The sequence below is a fragment of the Nylanderia fulva genome, unplaced genomic scaffold, assembly GCF_048542155.1.
Source record: "Nylanderia fulva isolate GAGA-0341 unplaced genomic scaffold, ASM4854215v1 Scaffold98, whole genome shotgun sequence".
NCBI classification, from domain to species: domain Eukaryota; kingdom Metazoa; phylum Arthropoda; class Insecta; order Hymenoptera; family Formicidae; genus Nylanderia; species Nylanderia fulva.
The window spans coordinates 285,399-303,451 of NW_028191112.1; the positions used below are offsets into that span (position 1 = coordinate 285,399).

Here is an 18,053-nt window from a genome sequence, read left to right on the forward strand (position 1 = left end):
GTTACTAAAACGTTTTTTCTAAATATCTCGCTTTCAATGCCTTGTACGCTAAAAATAGTTATTAGTAAACGTATTTATAATTAAATTATCCACAACTTTTGTTTAAAACTTTTTTTTGTAGTATAAATATTATAAAAGGTACAGCACGGCAAAGTTTCCTGAGCGACTTTTTGAAACGATTTATACGAAATATCTTGCTTCAGATAAGTTTTATGGCAAAAGTACTTCTTAACGAATTTGTTTATATTAAAATTCTCTACAAGTTTTGTCTAAAACTTTTTTTCACAACATCAATATGTTAAAAGTTACAGCGCGACAAATTCTAAATGAAATTCAAATTCTAAAGAGGGAGCTCTCCCACCCCTCTCTCTCTCACTCTCTCTCTCTCTCTCTCCCTCTCCCTCTCTCTCTCCCTCTCTCTCTCCTTCTCTCTTTCCCTCTCTCTCTCTCTCTCTCTCCCTCTCTCTCTCCCTCCTCTCTCTCTCTCTCTCTCTTTCTCTCTCTTTCTCTTCCTCCCTCCCCCTCTCTCTCTCCTCCCCTCTCTCTCTCCTCTCTCTCTCTCTCTCTCTCCCTCTCTCTCTCTCTCTCTCTCTCTCTCTCTCTCTCTCTCTCTCTCTCTCTCTCTGCTTCTTCGGTTGAGATACGTAACCCTAAGCAAAATCGCTCGCCGAAAACGCAAAAATCGCTAAACAACAAAAAGAATATAAATAAAAGTAATTCGCGGGACGGGTGCGAAAGTCGCATCCTCCTACACGAAAGAAAACGCAAAATTATTTTTCGGGTGCTCTCTCTCTCTCAAGGGTTGGCGAGAGAGCAAAGGTTCCCAAATTTCCCGCCTTCCCGGCGGGGCCTTCGGTCCTTGTGACGGACAAAAAAAATGTCACGTCACAGTGTATAGTCCTATATAGTATAGTAGACCCAGCAAACACCAAGTAACAATTATATAACTAATAGTTATAATTTCCTACTCAACAATATAAATGCAATATAACACACGTAAGTGGGAAATTATAACTAACAGTTATATAATTGTTACTTGATGTTTGCTGGGGACAGACAATTTCTCGCATAGCTATCGACGACTCGTCGTCCTCGGTAGTCTCGTCTTCTCTCCTGCACTGGCAGATGAATCTTGTGCACTCTTCTATTAGAAAAAAAATCAAAACCGGATACCGTGATACATTACCGTGATATATGAAATAATACTGACTTTATCTAGTGAGATAATTAAAATGCAATACGTGTAATTATCAATATTAATAGTAATTGTGCTAAAATCTGATCGATTTTTCGATATTTTGCTGAGAAACAAAATAAGATAATTTAATTTTATTATACTTTGCACTTGACACATTTTATTGCAATTAATACAAAAGCAAAGGTATATGTAGAAATATAATATGACATTTTTTAATTATTGAAAATTTAAAACTTATATGAAAAATTATAAACTATATTGATATCTAATTATTCTAAAATGTATAGGTATTATTGTTACCTGAAATAATGAGAGTAGCAAAATGTTTGCATTTGTGTGTTCCGTGCTTCTCCTCGTCATTTCATCATCGAATTCGCAGGAAAATTCCACCAACATAGATGATTATTTGACGATGCGATACGAGATATATACGGATTCTACAACATATTATAACAACGAAACAATAACACTTCGACATGATTTGCATAAAAAGTTTATGAATAATACACAAAATGACAAAGAATTTTATACGAATGACAATCGCGAAGATAATGACTTGATTCAACATAAACGTTACAAGCATTCAATGCAGAATAAAGATGATGAGCAAAACTCGATGAAATCTAACACAAATTCGAATAATGTTAATCATAAAAGGAATTTTATGCCGCAGGAAGTTCATGAAAATGTAATTGAAAAAAATGATTCCATGTCACTTGAAGTCTTCAAAAATTCCAGCAAAGATGCTAATGAAACTAACATCGTCCCAAACGAAATGTGTCATAATGATACTTGCATTCGGTTCTGCTGTTTTCTTGGCAATCGTCTGGTGGATGACAACTGCATTCCTGAAAAAATTGAATACATTTTTCCAAAAGTATACACAAATCATTCGACGCAGAGCGAAAAAAAAGTAAACGAATCGTTTCAGCTGTCCATTTATGATTCGTGCCAGGAAAATCATGTTCTGATTCCCGAAGGTTTTCAGTACGATTATAAAATTTTTACCAACGGTTCTATATATTTAACTGATTATAAAATATTTATTGAATCGACATCATACTGTTTCGCCATCGTCAACGGAAATAAGTTTCAAGTAACCATCTGTTCCAAAACATATGACAAAGTCAAGGACATAATTGATAAAGAGTCCTTGATTCCTTACAAAGATATTGTGAAAATAAGTGGCCTTATAGTATCTATATTACTTTTGGGGTCAGTATTTCTGATGTATTCCATATTGCCAGAACTTAGAAATAAACACGGCTTCATGTTGCGCAATTACAGCGGTGCCTTGTTTGTTGCACACGGAATTAGCATTGTGTATATTTTGATTAAATCGGATGATGTACAGTATCCCGTCTGCGTTACAATGGGTAGAGTATATATCTAAATCATAAAACTATGCAATCAGTATAGCGTATATATATTTGTATATATATTTAATGTATATTAAATATTGCATAGGTATTAAATTTGCATATTAAATATGAATTAAATGTTATTTGAATATATTATTTGTTAAAATCTTATAAATGCAAAACAGTGAATATTTAAATTTTATTTAAATGCATTTTAATATAAAATTAATAAGAGTTATTCGTCTCAAATAGATATATTTCTTTGTGTTTTTAAATTTTGCATAATTATATATTGAAGTAATTCTGCAAAATTTAAAAACACAAAGAAATATATCTATTTGAGAATATATCTATTTGATTCAATATTTAAACATGTTTAATTTGATATTAGCAGTATTTATTACTTAACTTTATAATAACTTTATAGATAACTTTGAAATCCTCCAATTTTAACGAATAATGATAAATAATATTATTTATTAATAATATTTATTACATATATTTTATTATATAATATATTATTATTTATGAATAATATAGAAATAAATAAAGAGCAGCTAGGAAATAGATCAAAAGAGCAACGCGAAGTAATTATGTCACAAATACAAAATTCCTTTATTTAATAAAAAAGAATATTTTTATTAAATAAAGTTGTATTTACGACCAAATTATACTTCGCGTTGCTCTTTTGGCCTATTTCCTGCTTCTTATTTATTTCTCAACTATAAAAGCAAATTACATATTACATTTATATTTATATTAATAATATTGTATATTATTGGTCACTATTTATATTTCGGGAATTGGCAACACTGATGTCATGTGAGTCCATCTGACGGTTCCATCGTAAAGTTTGACATTTTTGACGATATACGTACTGAGAACATTTTGTCATACGGACGCTATTTGTTTATTTTATATTTAGTTGAAAGTTTCGTCTCGGCAAAAAATGGAACTGAATCGTGAACATTTTCGTGCGATGATTTTTTACGACTTTCGACGTGGATTATCACAACAAGAGTGCGTCAATCAACTTAATTTGACTTTTGGCGATGAAGCTCCATCAAAAACCACTGTGTATCGCTGGTATAGTGAATTCAATCGTGGTCGTAGTTCGCTGTCCGACGAGTTTCGTGAAGGTCGTCCAAAATCGACTGTAGTGCCAGAAAACATCGATGCTGTGCACGAAATGATTAAGCAAGATCGTCATGTAACCTATTGTGAGATTGAGGCATCCCTAAGCATTAGTTCCACCAGCATATATGCGATTTTACATGAACACTTAGCTGTGCGAAAGTTATGTTTGCGTTGGATCCCACATAATTTGACAATCGCTCAAAAAAAGGCTCGTGTCGATTGGTGCAAAGAAATGCTTAAGAAATACAATCGCGGTGCTTCAAAAGACGTTTATAAAATCGTGACAGGTGACGAATCATGGATATATTTGTATGAGCCCGAAAGTAAGCAGCAGTCGACTGTATGGGTGTTCCAAGATGAACCAAATCCAACAAAAGTTGTTCGCGCACGAAGCACTTCAAAGAAAATGGTGGCCTGTTTCTTCGGAAAAACTGGTCATATTGCAACAGTGCCTCTAGAGGATCGTAGAACAGTAAATTCTGAGTGGTACACAACCATCTGTTTGCCAGAAATCTTCGGTGAAATAAGGAAAACAAACAAGAGACGTCGGATTGTTCTTCATCATGACAATGCGAGCTCTCACATATCGGCTCAAACAAGAGACTATTTGAGCACTCAAAACATCGAATTGATGGGTCATCCGCCGTACAGCCCTGATTTGGCACCCAATGATTTCTTTTTGTTCCCATCCGTGAAGAATAAACTGCGTGGTCAACGATTTTCATCGCCCGAAGAAGCTATGAAGCGTTCAAAAATCATGTTTTGGAGATACCTCATTCGGAATGGAATAAATGCTTTGAAAATTGGTTTAAGCGCATGCAAAAGTGTATCGATCATCGTGGCGAGTACTTTGAAAAACAATAAAAATATATTTGCAGCTTAACTATTTGTTTTTGTTCCTATTCCCGAAATATAAATAGTGACCCTATTATTTATTAATTATTACAGCCTTTAATTTTATTCATTTTTACAGCCTTTTTAACATACTTTTGTTATATGGCGGGTTCCTTTTGGCTAAATATAATAAGCTTTGATATGTGGTGCACATTTAGGTAAGTTGGAAAATATTCTATATTGTTACTACTTATTTTTAACACTTGCCTTTCATTTATCTTTCTAAAATTCCTTCTTTTTGATTTTACATATATCAGTTTAAAGATAAAGATAGAGAGAATATATAATATGCAAAAATCTGTATTAATCGAATTTTCTTATAAGTATATATTGTATTGGTACGTGCAAAAACAGCTATATTTAACTTAGGACATTATTAGTTAGAGTATATAGATAATAGGTTGAAATTATAATTTAAAATAAATAGTTTTCTTGGAGATTTTAATTGACTACAGATTTTTAAACGGTTAATTTTTTAAAAGTAAAAATAGCGTATTAGATATAATAAGCATATTATATATTTAATGTAAATATGCATAAAATATTATAACGAAACCTAATAATTGTATATAATGCAATAAAATTTTGATTTAATCTTTTTCTCTTTTAATTTATAAAATAAAGCAATACATGATAACTTTTTACAAAATAAAAATATATTTTTTATCAAAAATTCGTCTCTCAAAAGTAAATAAAAATATAAAGTATTATTGTCGTGTCTGCATAATAATTATGTAAATATACACTCCTTAAAATAATTAAGGCATAAAAAAAAAAAAACAATTGTCTAAAAATAGGCAAACTTTAAATAGTTGTAACTTTGTTTCGAATAATGAGAATTTAAATTTTAAGAAAGAGTTTTAAAGCTTGAAATCTCTATTTTTAATGGTTTACAGCTTTTTCCATTTTCTTCAATTTTGATATTTTTTATATACAAAAAAAAAACATAACCAAATGGAAAATTTTTTCTTACTTTGTAGACGTGTCGTACGCACAAAAAATTTGAAAAATTTTTTGACATTTCCATGTTACAGCCTGAAACCTTTTCCCTGTAAAATTGTTTTTTAAAATGTAAATGTCGATCTTTCCTTATCAAGTTATCGCAAATTGAAGAAAAAATGTCATTTTCAGTTTAATCGTTTATAACACCGTTAAAAATCATCGTACAGCAATTTTAAAAATAGATTTTTCAAGTTGAAACTTTGTTCTATAGTATGATATACTGACTTGATCAAAGACACATTATTTTAACGTTTTTATTCTGATTTCTTTTATCTATTGTTTGTTAAATGTTGTGTAAATTGCAGAGGATTCTGTTCGTTACAAAGAAACGTTAGACAACGAGAAAAAAGAAAGTTGATATATTATACGATCTTTGCGTGGGGATGTCCCTTTATGTTTGCTGTTTTCTGTGTCAGCATGGATTTTCTTTCCGAGTATGTACCATCGATTTTGCGACCGGAATTTCATTTAGGAGATTGCTGGTTCAGTGGTAAGTAAAGGTAACTTTGTTAATGCTATAGCATTTTAGTATTATGAGAAATAATATAAAAACTCATGATATTTTATACTTAGAGAATAATTCGTATTTGTTGTATTATTATGGACTCGATAGTATATGCATCCTGAGTAGCATTTGTTTATCTATTTCTACGGCATTAAAAATTGAGCGTTACAAAAAGGATACTGGTCATCGTCTGAAAGATTCGGAAAGCAAGTGCTATAACGATAATAAAAAATGGTATGTATTCATATATCGTTGCATTGAAATATGATAATCTATTTTATCAATAAAATGTATGCTATACTTATATTAACATTTATGCAAACAGCACCGCATAATTAATTGCTTTGCATTTTTTTTATAAAAGAGGGGAATAGGCTGGTATTAATAATTAATAGTCCGATCGTATATTTAATTTTAAGTTTGAGCTTGATTGGTTGAATGAAATTTTAAGTTAATATCAGATTTAATTATGAATACTGACCATAGATTGTCATTTGCAGATGACATTTTTTCTATTCACCGATTCACTTTTTTTATATTTTGTAATATTTTTAAGAATATATATCATTTTACGTGTTTTTTCAAGAATATATGCAATTCTAAACAAAATTACAATTAATAACGAAAATCAAATTAATGACTGCACCTGTATTTTACAAATATACAAATTTTAAACACTTTCAAAAATTTCTTAATGTTTATACATTAATCAAATTTTATTTGTCATATATATTTACAAGAACTATAAAAATTATATATTTGTTTGCAGGTTTAATCTATATCTGAAGCTTTTTATCATGCTGTTTATCTTAATAGGCATAAAGTGGCTCATGATAACAGCATACGCATTATCTGAAAATGTATCATTTTACAACTCGTATGTTATTAATTTTTTGGACATTATGCAGCATCCATGCACCTTTATCATATTTGTGTGGAAAAAAAGGATCAAGCGCATGTTATTCAAGCGATTCGGCTGCAATTTGTTGCCAAAAGCTTGACACGGATCGAATGCAACACTGCCGAGCATTATTACCACGTCAAAAGAAATACTCATGCAGGAGAAAATGATTTCTTCCGGACAAGCAAGAAGTCACACTGATAGGACCGACCTTTAATTTTTATTTCAAAATTAAAATCATGTTTTTTTATGGTGGTCTTTATGTTTAAGATTATTAATTATAATTCACACATATTTTCGGATTTTGTAGCAAAGACATATTATTTTGTCCCGTTTCTTTTTCAAATTCAACCTAGCTAGCGAGAAATGACTTATCGAATTGATGTCAAATCAACGTCGAAAACATATATCGAAAACTAAATAATATATCATCAATTTTGATTGATTTATGTCACAACTTTCGATGAGTTATCGACTCAGAATAAATCAATTTCAACTCAATATTGATTATTTTTTCCTCACTATCCAGCGAGAAATGATGGTCAAATCGACATCGATTCGTCGGCGAATAAATGTCAAATTGATCGAATCGATGTCAGTACGACCAATCATTTCTCACTAGAATTCCAGTGAGAAGATGATGATCGAATCGATGTCAAATTCGTCGAATCAATGTCGAATCAATGACGATTCGACCAATCATTTCTCACTGGGATAGTAATTATATATTTAATTAAGAAGTAAGAAAATATAAATCTTTTTCTTGTATTATATACATTAAGTAAAATTAATTTATTTATATTTTACTATGTTTAATACTATTCGTAAAATACATTAAATATTGTTGTTTTGTTAGAAAATGCAATTCAATCAACATTTGTATATATTGATTTACAATAGATATAATCAAAATTACCTTATATTGATTAAAATTAAACTATTAAATTGCAAACATTAAATTATAACTGTTAAATTACTAATCTAGTCTTACTAAATATGATTGAACATAATACCTTTATAGAAATTTATCACTAGTAACGCCAATTAATCACTTATTTCGAGTACTTAAAATATTGATTGTTGTGTGCCTCGGGAGAGACACTTAAGGGTCGCGCCAAATTGGGCTTTGTGTTTTTGAATTTTGCAGAATTACATATTGATGTAATTCTGCAAAATTCAAAAACACAAAGAAATATATATATTTGAGAATATATCTATTTGAAATATATCTATTTGATTCAATAATCAAATAACACGTTTAATTTAATATTAGCAGTATTTATTACTTTAAAAATTACTATAAAATTTAGTGTAGGTAGTTAAATTAAATCTATTTTAATGGAGAAACATAAATGTGATAACTTTGAGATCCTGCAATTTTAACGAATATTTATAAATAATATGTTATTATTTATTAATATTAATATTTATTATATATATTTTATTATAGAATATATTATTATTATTAATAATATAGAAATAAATAAGAAGCTGCTAGGAAAAAGATCAAACGAGCAACGCAAAGTAATTAGGTCGCAAATACAAAATTTCTTTATTTAATAAAAAAAATATTTTTATTAAATTGTTATATCCCTAAAAGATATAACTAATAAGGTATAACTATTCATGTTACATCCGCTTGAAGACGGGCACTGACCGCGTAAAAACGCATACGCTGCGAGATACACGCGGAACCGAAATTGCCCAAGTGCAAGCAAAGCAGGACTTTGAATTTACTTCGCTTGCATCTAGGTCCTTGACCAAGGGGGCCCGTTGCCAGGCACCCCTTCCGATCAAGAAACTTTCAAAAAGCGATACTATAAAAACGGAGCAGGAGACGCGCCCGGTAGTTGCTCTCGAGTTGTTAATTAAGAGTAACCTCGCTAACCGCGTGCGATCTATAACATCTTATCGCAGTCTGTTAAGAAATAATGCCAGTCATCACGATGTCAAAACGGCGGCTTGACAAAGCGCAGGAAAATCTCTATTATAGTTTTTGCATCTCTCAACGAGTAGCGCTGTTCACGCTTCTTCTCGCTCGAAGGCCATCTTTGCTTTGCCGTGAGTCGTGTCGTGAGATTGGTGGCCATCTTGATTGATGCCTTTGTGTGTAGTGTGTTTCCGAGGAGCTCTTCTTCACTGGCTTCTTATCAGAGGCTCTTCTCAAAGCCAGTACAATCATTCAGACCACGAGCTCATATTTCAAGAAGTCTTACTCGACGGAAGGCCTTTTATGGAAATCTCGTAAAGACTGAGGATCCTGGGAAAGTGAAAATTCTCGAGAGAAGTGGCCTACTGCGCACTGAGCGGATCTCACAAGGATCATTCAGATTTTTTCATTCGAGGCGAGCACGAGGGCTTCTGGCTAGTTAATCTCGTTTTCAGATTAAGTATTCAGTATTTTTTCTACCTCCTTAGATTCAGGTAATATTTCTAATCTAAGGAGATTAATCTGAAGAACATCGGATGCCCATCTCATTTGTTTTACAAGTCAGTTTCTTTGTTTTCATTTAGTGACGTGATTGTTCAACTTGAAATCACTGATTGGCTTTCAATCCTGAGGTCCTGGTTTTGATTCTAACTTCTGGATTTGAGAATATTAAGAGTGTATTTTTTTTTTTTTTAAATTTACGCTTAAGATGTTTTATTATTTTTATGTAAATTATTTTTAACTATAATACTCTATGTATGATATAAGTCTTTAAGTATTTAAATCTTTAGATATATATATTATAAGAAGTTTTTAGTTGATGAAATGTTTGTTTAATTTGAAGTCACAGATTCTTCTTTATATTTGTTTACGTTAAGATTTTTATTATTATTATTTTTAGTTTAACGTCAACTGAGAATTATTACTAATTTCATTTCTTTTACTTGAAAAACAGTTGACTTTGATACAGACTATTAAAATTTGTATTATTTTGATCTCAACAAGACTCATTCAATGGTGCGACAATAGTCTTTATAATAAATTGTGAAACATTACACTTAACAAAACATTTCTTGTGATTTTAAGGAATCCCTGTCTTTCTGTCATCCAACTGAGTTCCTCGGTTTATAAAATCATCTCTGGTTTTATAACACAGTCGCACGCGCGATTCACGAACTCATACGTAATCGCTTCCTCTCAACTAGTTAAGTAACTACAAAGTGTAATATTGTGAAAATAAAGATAACGTCAAGTGTTTAGTTCAAATAAAAGCTCTTTAATAGTGAGAACGTGAAGTGAATTAATACAATAACCCCGATCCAAGGCCTGATGCCCCGGATCCTCATCCTAATTTGGCGCGACCCGAGGCACACAATAAAATAAAGTTGTATTTGCGACCAAATTATACTTCGCGTTGCTCTTTTGGCCTATTTCCTGCTCCTTATTTATTTTTTAACTATAAGAGCAAATTACATATTATATTTATATTTATATTTATAATATTGTATACTATTATTATTTATTATTAATTATTAATTATTACAGCCTTTAATTTTATTCATTTTACAGCTTTTTTAACGTACTTTTGTTTTATGGCGGGTTACTTTTGGCTAAATATAATAAGCTTTGATATGTGGTACACATTCAAGTAAGTTGAAAAATATTCTATATTATTACTACTTATTTTTAACACTTGACTATGATTTATCTTTATGAAATTCTTTTTTTTAATTTACATATACCGGTTTAAATATAAAGATAGAGAATATATAATATGCAAAAGGTTGTATTAATAAAATTTTCTTATATATTGTGTTGGTACGTGCAAAAACAATTATATTATACTTAGGACATTATAAATTAGAGTATAAAGATAATAGGTTCAAATTATAATTTAGAATAAATAGTTTTTTTGAAGATTTTTATTAATTAATTACAGATTTTTAAACGGTTAATTTTTTAAGAGTAAAAATGTAATAAGCATATTATATGTTTAATTTAAATATGTTGACACTGTCGTGTCTGCATGATAGTTATGTAAATATACACTCCTTAATATAATTAAGGCATCAAAAAAAGAAAACAATTGTTCAAAAATAGACAAACTTTAAAAAGAGTTGTAACGTTGTTTCGAATAATGAGAATTTAAATTAAAAAAAAGTTTTCAAGCTTGAAATCTCTACTTTCAATGGTTTACAGTTTTTTTCATTTTTTTATTCGTTTCAATTCTGATATTTTTTATATGTAAAAAACAAAAAACATAACGAAATGGAAAATTTTTTTTTCACTTTGTAGACTTGTCGCATGCACACCAAAATTTTAAAAGTTTCTTGACATTTCCATATTACAGCCTGAAGTTTTCCCTGCAAAATTGTTTTTTAAAATGTAAATCGATCTTTCCTTATCAAGTTATCGCAAATTGAAGAGAAAATGTCATTTTCAGTTTAATCGTTCATAACACCGTTAAAAATCATCGTAGCAATTTTAAAAATTAATTCTTTAAGCTGAATCTTTGCTCTATAGTATAATATAGTGACGTGATCAAAGACAGATTATTTTAACGTTTTTACATTTTGATTACTTTTATCTATTATTTGTTATATATGTAAATTGCAGAGGATTCTGTTCATTACAAAGAAACGTCAGACAACGAGAAAAGAGAAAGCTGATATATTATACGATCTTTGCGTGGGGATGTCCCTTTATGTTTGCTATTTTCTGTGTCAGCATGGATTTTCTTCCCGCGTATGTAAATGTACCACCAATTTTGCGACCGAAATTTAGTTTAGGAGATTATTGCTGGTTCAATGGTAAGTGAAGATAACTTTATTAATGCTATAGCATTCTAGTATTGTGAGAAACAGTATAAAAACTCATGATATTTTATACTTACAGAGGCTGGTCCGTATTTGTTGTATTATCATGGGCTCAGAAGTATGTGCATCATCAGTAGCATTTGTTTATCTATTTCTACAGCATTAAAAATTATGCGTTTCAAAAAGGATACGAGTCTTTGTCTGAAAGATTCGGAGAACAATTGCTTTAACAATAATAAGAAATGGTATGTATTCAGATATCTTTGCATTAAGATATGATAATCTATTTTATTACTAAAATTTATGCTACTTATATTAACATTTATGCAAACAGGATCGCATAATAGATTGTTTCGCATATTTTTTTTATAAAAGGGAGGAATATGCCGGTATTAATAATTAATATTGCGATCGTATATTTTATTTTAAGTCTGAGCTTGATTGATTGAATGGTCATTTTAAGTCAGGATGAGATTTAAAATAATATTAAATATATATTCAGATTATGAATACTAGTCATAGATTGTCATTTGCAGATGACATATTTTCTATTCGCTGATTCACTTTTTTTTATTTTGTAATGTTTTTAAGAATATATCATGACTGCTCCGGTATTTCACAAAAATTAAAATTTTAAACACTTTCAAAAATTTCTTAAGGTTTATACATCAATTAAATTTTATTTTCATCATATATATTCACAAGAACTTTGAAAATTATGTATTTATTTGCAGGTTTAATCTATATCTAAAACTATTTATCGTGCTGTTTATCTTATTAGGCATAAAATGGCTCATGATAACAACGGATGAATTATCTGAAAATGTATCAATTTACAACTACTATGTTTTTGTTTTGCTGGACATTATGCAGCATCTATGCACCTTTATCATATTTGTGTGGAAAAAAAGGATCAAGCGCATATTATTCAAGCGATTCGGCTGCGGTTTGTTGTCAAAAGCTCGATTCGGATAAAATGTAACATTGTCGAACATTATTATACCACATCAAATGGAATAGTAAATCAGGAGAAGATGATTTTTTCCGGACGAGGAAGAAGTCACACTGATATGACCGACCATTAATTTTTATTTGAAATTTAAAATCATGTTTATTTATGCTGTTTTTTATGTTTAAGATTAATAATTATAATTCATACATATTTTCGGATTTCGTAGCAAAAATATTATTTTGTCTCGTTTCTTTTTCAAATTCAAATTATTTTTATCACTACCATCAATAATGAAAATTATCCAGATTATTGCAACTTAATATCAGAGATACTGTTCTCTCTTTTCAATATATTCATATAAATAAGGATCCCATGAATATAAAGACATCTCACCATAATTAAAGTATCCAACCTCAAAAGGGAAGATGTATTACGTTGTGAAATCATAACTATATAATTCAGCAATCATGATCTTATTTCAAATCATTATATTAAACAATAATTTTAATAACAATAAACTAAATATAGCAAATAAATTATATAAAGAACAATTTCAGAAACGTACAGAAGCTAACAATAGAAATCACAGCATACGGCTACCGCTTTAAACTCTCTTGAATTGTCACGCGGAACGCCCCGATCTTGAGCGATAAGCAATCCCGTGCTGTTCGCACCTTCGACGTTGGATGCTGACACCTGCAAGTCGTGAAACTCGATGACCAATAAATCACGAATGCTCCTTAGATTTTTACGACTTATTCAAACTTATATTTTCTTATCGTCTGACATCTTATGACCATATTTAGTCAAAAGTCGAGCACGCTCGATTTCACAGAACTGTCAAATAACCCCTTTTTCTTACGAGATCAATTTATTATAATATCTTCCAGGAAAGCGTTTTTGTGGGAATTCTCCCACCCAAAAATTGCACACAACACCAAAATTTTTCGTTTTCTAAGAGTATATAAACTCCTGAAAATCTGGTCCAGGGGCGACATTACATCACAGAAAAGCCATAGCGGCATTACATCCTAGAAAGCCATAACGCCAGTACGAAATCAAGCCTTAACGTAAAGAGTACACGATTCTGTTAACGACACTTAAGTAACTGCGTCATTTATATCTCGGCGTTTTTGTTCAAGTCACGGGTTAGTCGTCGACCTTGTTGACTTCTCAATTTCGTAATCGCTCAATCTGTAAGCGGGTTAAAAGACAAATAAAGAACCTTAGTGCATCGTACACCCTAGTGTTTGATTTCGCCATAAGCACTCCATGACCGAGGTCCTAGCGAGGGAGCGAAGCCGGCCAAGCACATTACAGATCAACGAAGAGTTTATCGTCTTATTGCTAGAAGTAAGAATCTATTAATTATATAGATCAGCTAACGCCCCCGCATTGCATAAAAATTCGAATAAAGTTTGAAGGTTTGAAGGTTGCGCCGATAAATCTTTCAATTATTATTTCCCATCAAAATTCCCTTACTCTTTGATCTTCTTTTTGCATTTGAGATTAGGAGCATGTAAAAGACACAATCTATATAGATGTGATTTCCCTCAGAACAGCCTCCTTATTAATATCCTCATATTAAAATAGATATTTTACTACTATTTTATAACGTACAGTAAATAAAACGCGAAAACGGAATATCGCACGTCGGAAAAAACGTAATCATAGAGCTGGTAAGAAAACTCGCGCTAACCGTGCCGCGTCAACTTTGCACTGGCTCAGGCGACAGTCATTTGACAATAAACCTCGCATAAAAATGTGTGAGATTGTTGCCTCTTCTCCAGGGACTATAAAAAGGTTAAAGACTTCATCCATTCAAACGGATTCCGACAATAAACCCATTACGGAAAAGAATTCCCCCAGACACGGAGATCGAACCCTCGATCGACGAACCACTTAATCTATTTAATTTAGGAACTGATTTCTTCGAATTATCACTATTCGCAGAACTGTGCGATCTAGTATCACAAGCAGAGGAGAATACCTCCCCGGAACAATTTTATTCTAATGATTTAATACAATTACTAAAAGATCGATCTACGGATGACTCATTTGAAATTGATCAATACGCTAGTTACCTAAATATTTAAATTATTCCTCTAATGTTACCCGAATGTACAATTGACGAAACTCACAGGTTATAATCAACGAAGAAATTTATACGATAATAAGCCTGATTATATTAATATATTTCTTTAATGTTTGCTATTTTTTTAAATTTAATTTATTAAAAAAAATTTTTTTGAATAAAATTGATAATTTTACAATTAGGTTTAAATTTGCACTTTTTTTTACATACAGTAACAATTTTTAAAAAGTTAGATGTATGTGTATGTGTATATATGTACTCACTCTTTTATATTTATTTCATGAAAATTTTGATTTCTTTGAAAATTCAAAATTTTATAATTCACTGATCTATGTTAAATTCAACACCAAATATCCTATAATTATACTTTATTCATATAAAAAGAATTTGCTCAATATTTCAAAATTTACGAAAAATAAAAATGCATATTTCTTAAAAATTTTTAATTTTATAAAAAATAAACTCTTTCACGGATCATTGCCAAACTCAATGTCAACCCTTCTTAAATGATAGTCTATTCATGTAAAAAAATTTATCTCCATATTTTAAAATTTATAAAAATTAGAGCAACAAAAGTCATTTTTTAAAAAATTCAAAATTTTATAAAAAATGAAGCTTTTCACCGAACCTTGTTAAATTCAATACCAACAATCCTTTAATAGTCTATTTATATTAAAAAATTTATCAAGATATTTTAAAATTTATGAAAGTTAGAGTAACCACAAACATTTTCTAAGAAAATTCAAACTTTTATAAAAAATGAAATACTTTATCAATTTTTCTAGAAATTACAGTAAATAAAAGTGTTATTTTACTTTACTTGTATGCCAAATTAGAGCGCTTCAAGTCAAATAATTTTTGAGATAAAAAAAAACACAAATGTAGGTGTGCATACACATCCGCACATACATATCCATTTTTTAAAAATATGATTTTTTGACACGTTTTGAAACATTCTAAACACATTGGTATAGAAATTTGAAAAAAATTTTTTTATCAAAACAGTTTCCTCTATAAGAAATAAAAAATCTAAAAAATTTGTCTCTTTTTTCTATTGGTACTTAGATAGCATTTATCTAAATATGTTATCCACTATGACTGAGTATTATTAAATTATATAAGTCATATGATTGTGTTCTAAACAAAAAAATTTTAGTATATTATTTATGAATTTTTATCCATGTTGTAAACCAAAAGTTTTAATATATATTATATATAGCTTAGTATTTGTACATTCACATTGTAAAACAAAAAAATATTTAATACATTACCTATGTTATTATTGAGTAAATAATACCTGTGCACAAGGCACCAAATTTTTACTTGGACACGGCACAGAGAAAAGTATAGAATCGAAAGGATCTGAATAGCTCAGTTGGAAGAGCAGTCGCCCGGCAAGCGAAAGGTCTCGGGTTCGATTCCCGATTCTGCGACTTTCGGATCTATATTTTTCTCTCGCACTTTATTTCTTTAGGGGGAATAGGGGATACATGGAATTAAAAATCTCTTGTAGAGATTATTCCAATTTTATATCTTGGCCGTGTCCAAGTAAAAATTTGGTGCCTTGTGCACAGGTATTTAATTCTAACGAAAAAATTTAGTTTCGTTTAGAATAACGCACTGTCATCCGCGATTTGGCTCTTATTGCCTATCTTATATATGTTAAATTTATTTTTTAACTTTATTTATTCTTAGAGTCAGCTTAAATCTCTTATTCCTTAGTAATTAATTATAGTCAATTCTATTAACATAAATAAATCAATCAGTCAAATATATCAATCAAATATATCAGTCAAATATATCAATCAAATATATCAGTCAAATATATCAAATCAGTCAAATATATCAATTCTATTTACATAAATTATAATAAAAGATACTATATGCAGGTAAGCATACCCCTGATGATGGGCAACCTTAAAAACAGACTTGTCCGTAAGAAAAAGCTTACTCGCCGATCTTTAAATAAGGAATATAAGAAAGTTGCGAGTCTCTTAATAGATTCTAATAAGAGATTATGTGGAGATAAATACTTGCCTAAGTCTCAAGAGATAATTTCTTTTAATCTACCTTAAGATTCAGAATCAACAAATAATTTTCAAAATAATATAATATTCAAAATAATGAATTTATTGATTCAGAATCCACAAATAATTTTCAAAATAATAGAACCATTATCTCTCATTTCTATTGAGAAGATAATATTGATGATAATATTATTAACGAATTGATAGAATCGTCAAAGGATTCAAATCAAGATTTGCCACCCTTTGACAAATCCAGTTTTCAAGAAATTTCACTCTTAGAATTATTAGAATCTAGATCATCAGAAATTCACTTTAAAATCGACGAATATGCGACATATTTAATCCAGACAGCACAGAATTATTATAAAATATTTATAGAATATTTATTATAATTATTTTAATATTTAATTATTTTATAAATGTTTCCAGAGTCTTAGATTCAATAGATAATAAATATTTATCATAAATATCAGAAAATATTTACGATAAATATTATTGGAAATCATAGGATTCAAATTCCTTTCCAAAAATGTTCTTTCCTTCATAATTATCGCAATAACATCGCGTTTGGCTCTATTGGTCGAGAGGAATCAAGTGGAGATTGTGGCTTTAAAAATTAAAAGAGCTGACTAAATAAGTATTCGCATTATTATTATTGGAAATATTATAAATATTGATATTCCGCAATGTGTCACATCATTGTTACAATTAAGCAATAAATTTTCCTTACCAATTTTAACACATAAAGACTAAATTATTTATAAATTCATAAAAAACGTTGAAAGCTCTATAAGTAGGATTGACATCAATACAAGAATACAAATTAGAAATAGTATGATTAACGAACTTGACAATTTTCTGACTTCAAAAATCACATACGACGACAAAGACAAAAGCTTAATTAATTTAACGAAGGAAACCAAGAAGTTTATCAGAGAACATCCCAACATAATTTTCACCCGCGCAGACAAAGGTAATACTACAGTAGCTATAGAAAAAGATGATTATATAAATAAAATGCTGACTATGTTAAATGACCAGGACACATATTTTTGTATTGATAAAAATCTGGTCAAAAAATTAGAAACAGATCTTAATAACACATTAAAAAGATGGCTTAACAATAATTATATAACTAAACAAAAATATTATGCATTGATATCTAGTGATTTAGATTTACCCAGAGCTTACGGCATCCCTAAAATCCACAAACAGGACTTTCCTTATCGTATCAT

General features: G+C 29.8%; 2 protein-coding genes across 3 annotated transcripts; both read left to right on the forward strand.

The window, feature by feature from the left end:
- The first annotated feature begins 1,540 nt into the window (after positions 1 to 1,540).
- LOC114938243 (G protein-coupled receptor Mth2-like) lies at positions 1,541 to 7,302 on the forward strand. Its single transcript, XM_029312099.2, has 5 exons — positions 1,541 to 2,574; positions 4,670 to 4,748; positions 5,898 to 6,082; positions 6,166 to 6,331; positions 6,867 to 7,302. The coding sequence occupies exons 1-5, from the start codon at positions 1,611 to 1,613 to the stop codon at positions 7,096 to 7,098; spliced, it is 1,626 nt and encodes a 541-aa protein (XP_029167932.2). The 5' UTR covers positions 1,541 to 1,610; the 3' UTR covers positions 7,099 to 7,302.
- A 3,189-nt stretch (positions 7,303 to 10,491) lies between these two features.
- On the forward strand, positions 10,492 to 13,969 carry LOC114938250 (G protein-coupled receptor Mth2-like). Of its 2 annotated transcripts, XM_029312121.2 has the most exons (4): positions 10,492 to 10,576; positions 11,545 to 11,738; positions 11,824 to 11,989; positions 12,526 to 13,969. In XM_029312121.2, exons 1-4 carry the CDS (start codon positions 10,521 to 10,523, stop codon positions 12,554 to 12,556), a joined length of 447 nt encoding a protein of 148 aa, XP_029167954.1. In that variant the 5' UTR covers positions 10,492 to 10,520; the 3' UTR covers positions 12,557 to 13,969. The 2 variants fall into 2 exon arrangements, with proteins under 2 accessions (XP_029167954.1, XP_029167944.1); XM_029312111.2 differs by lacking the exon at positions 12,526 to 13,969 and having other exon boundaries at positions 11,824 to 12,350.
- The last annotated feature ends 4,084 nt before the right edge of the window (positions 13,970 to 18,053 follow it).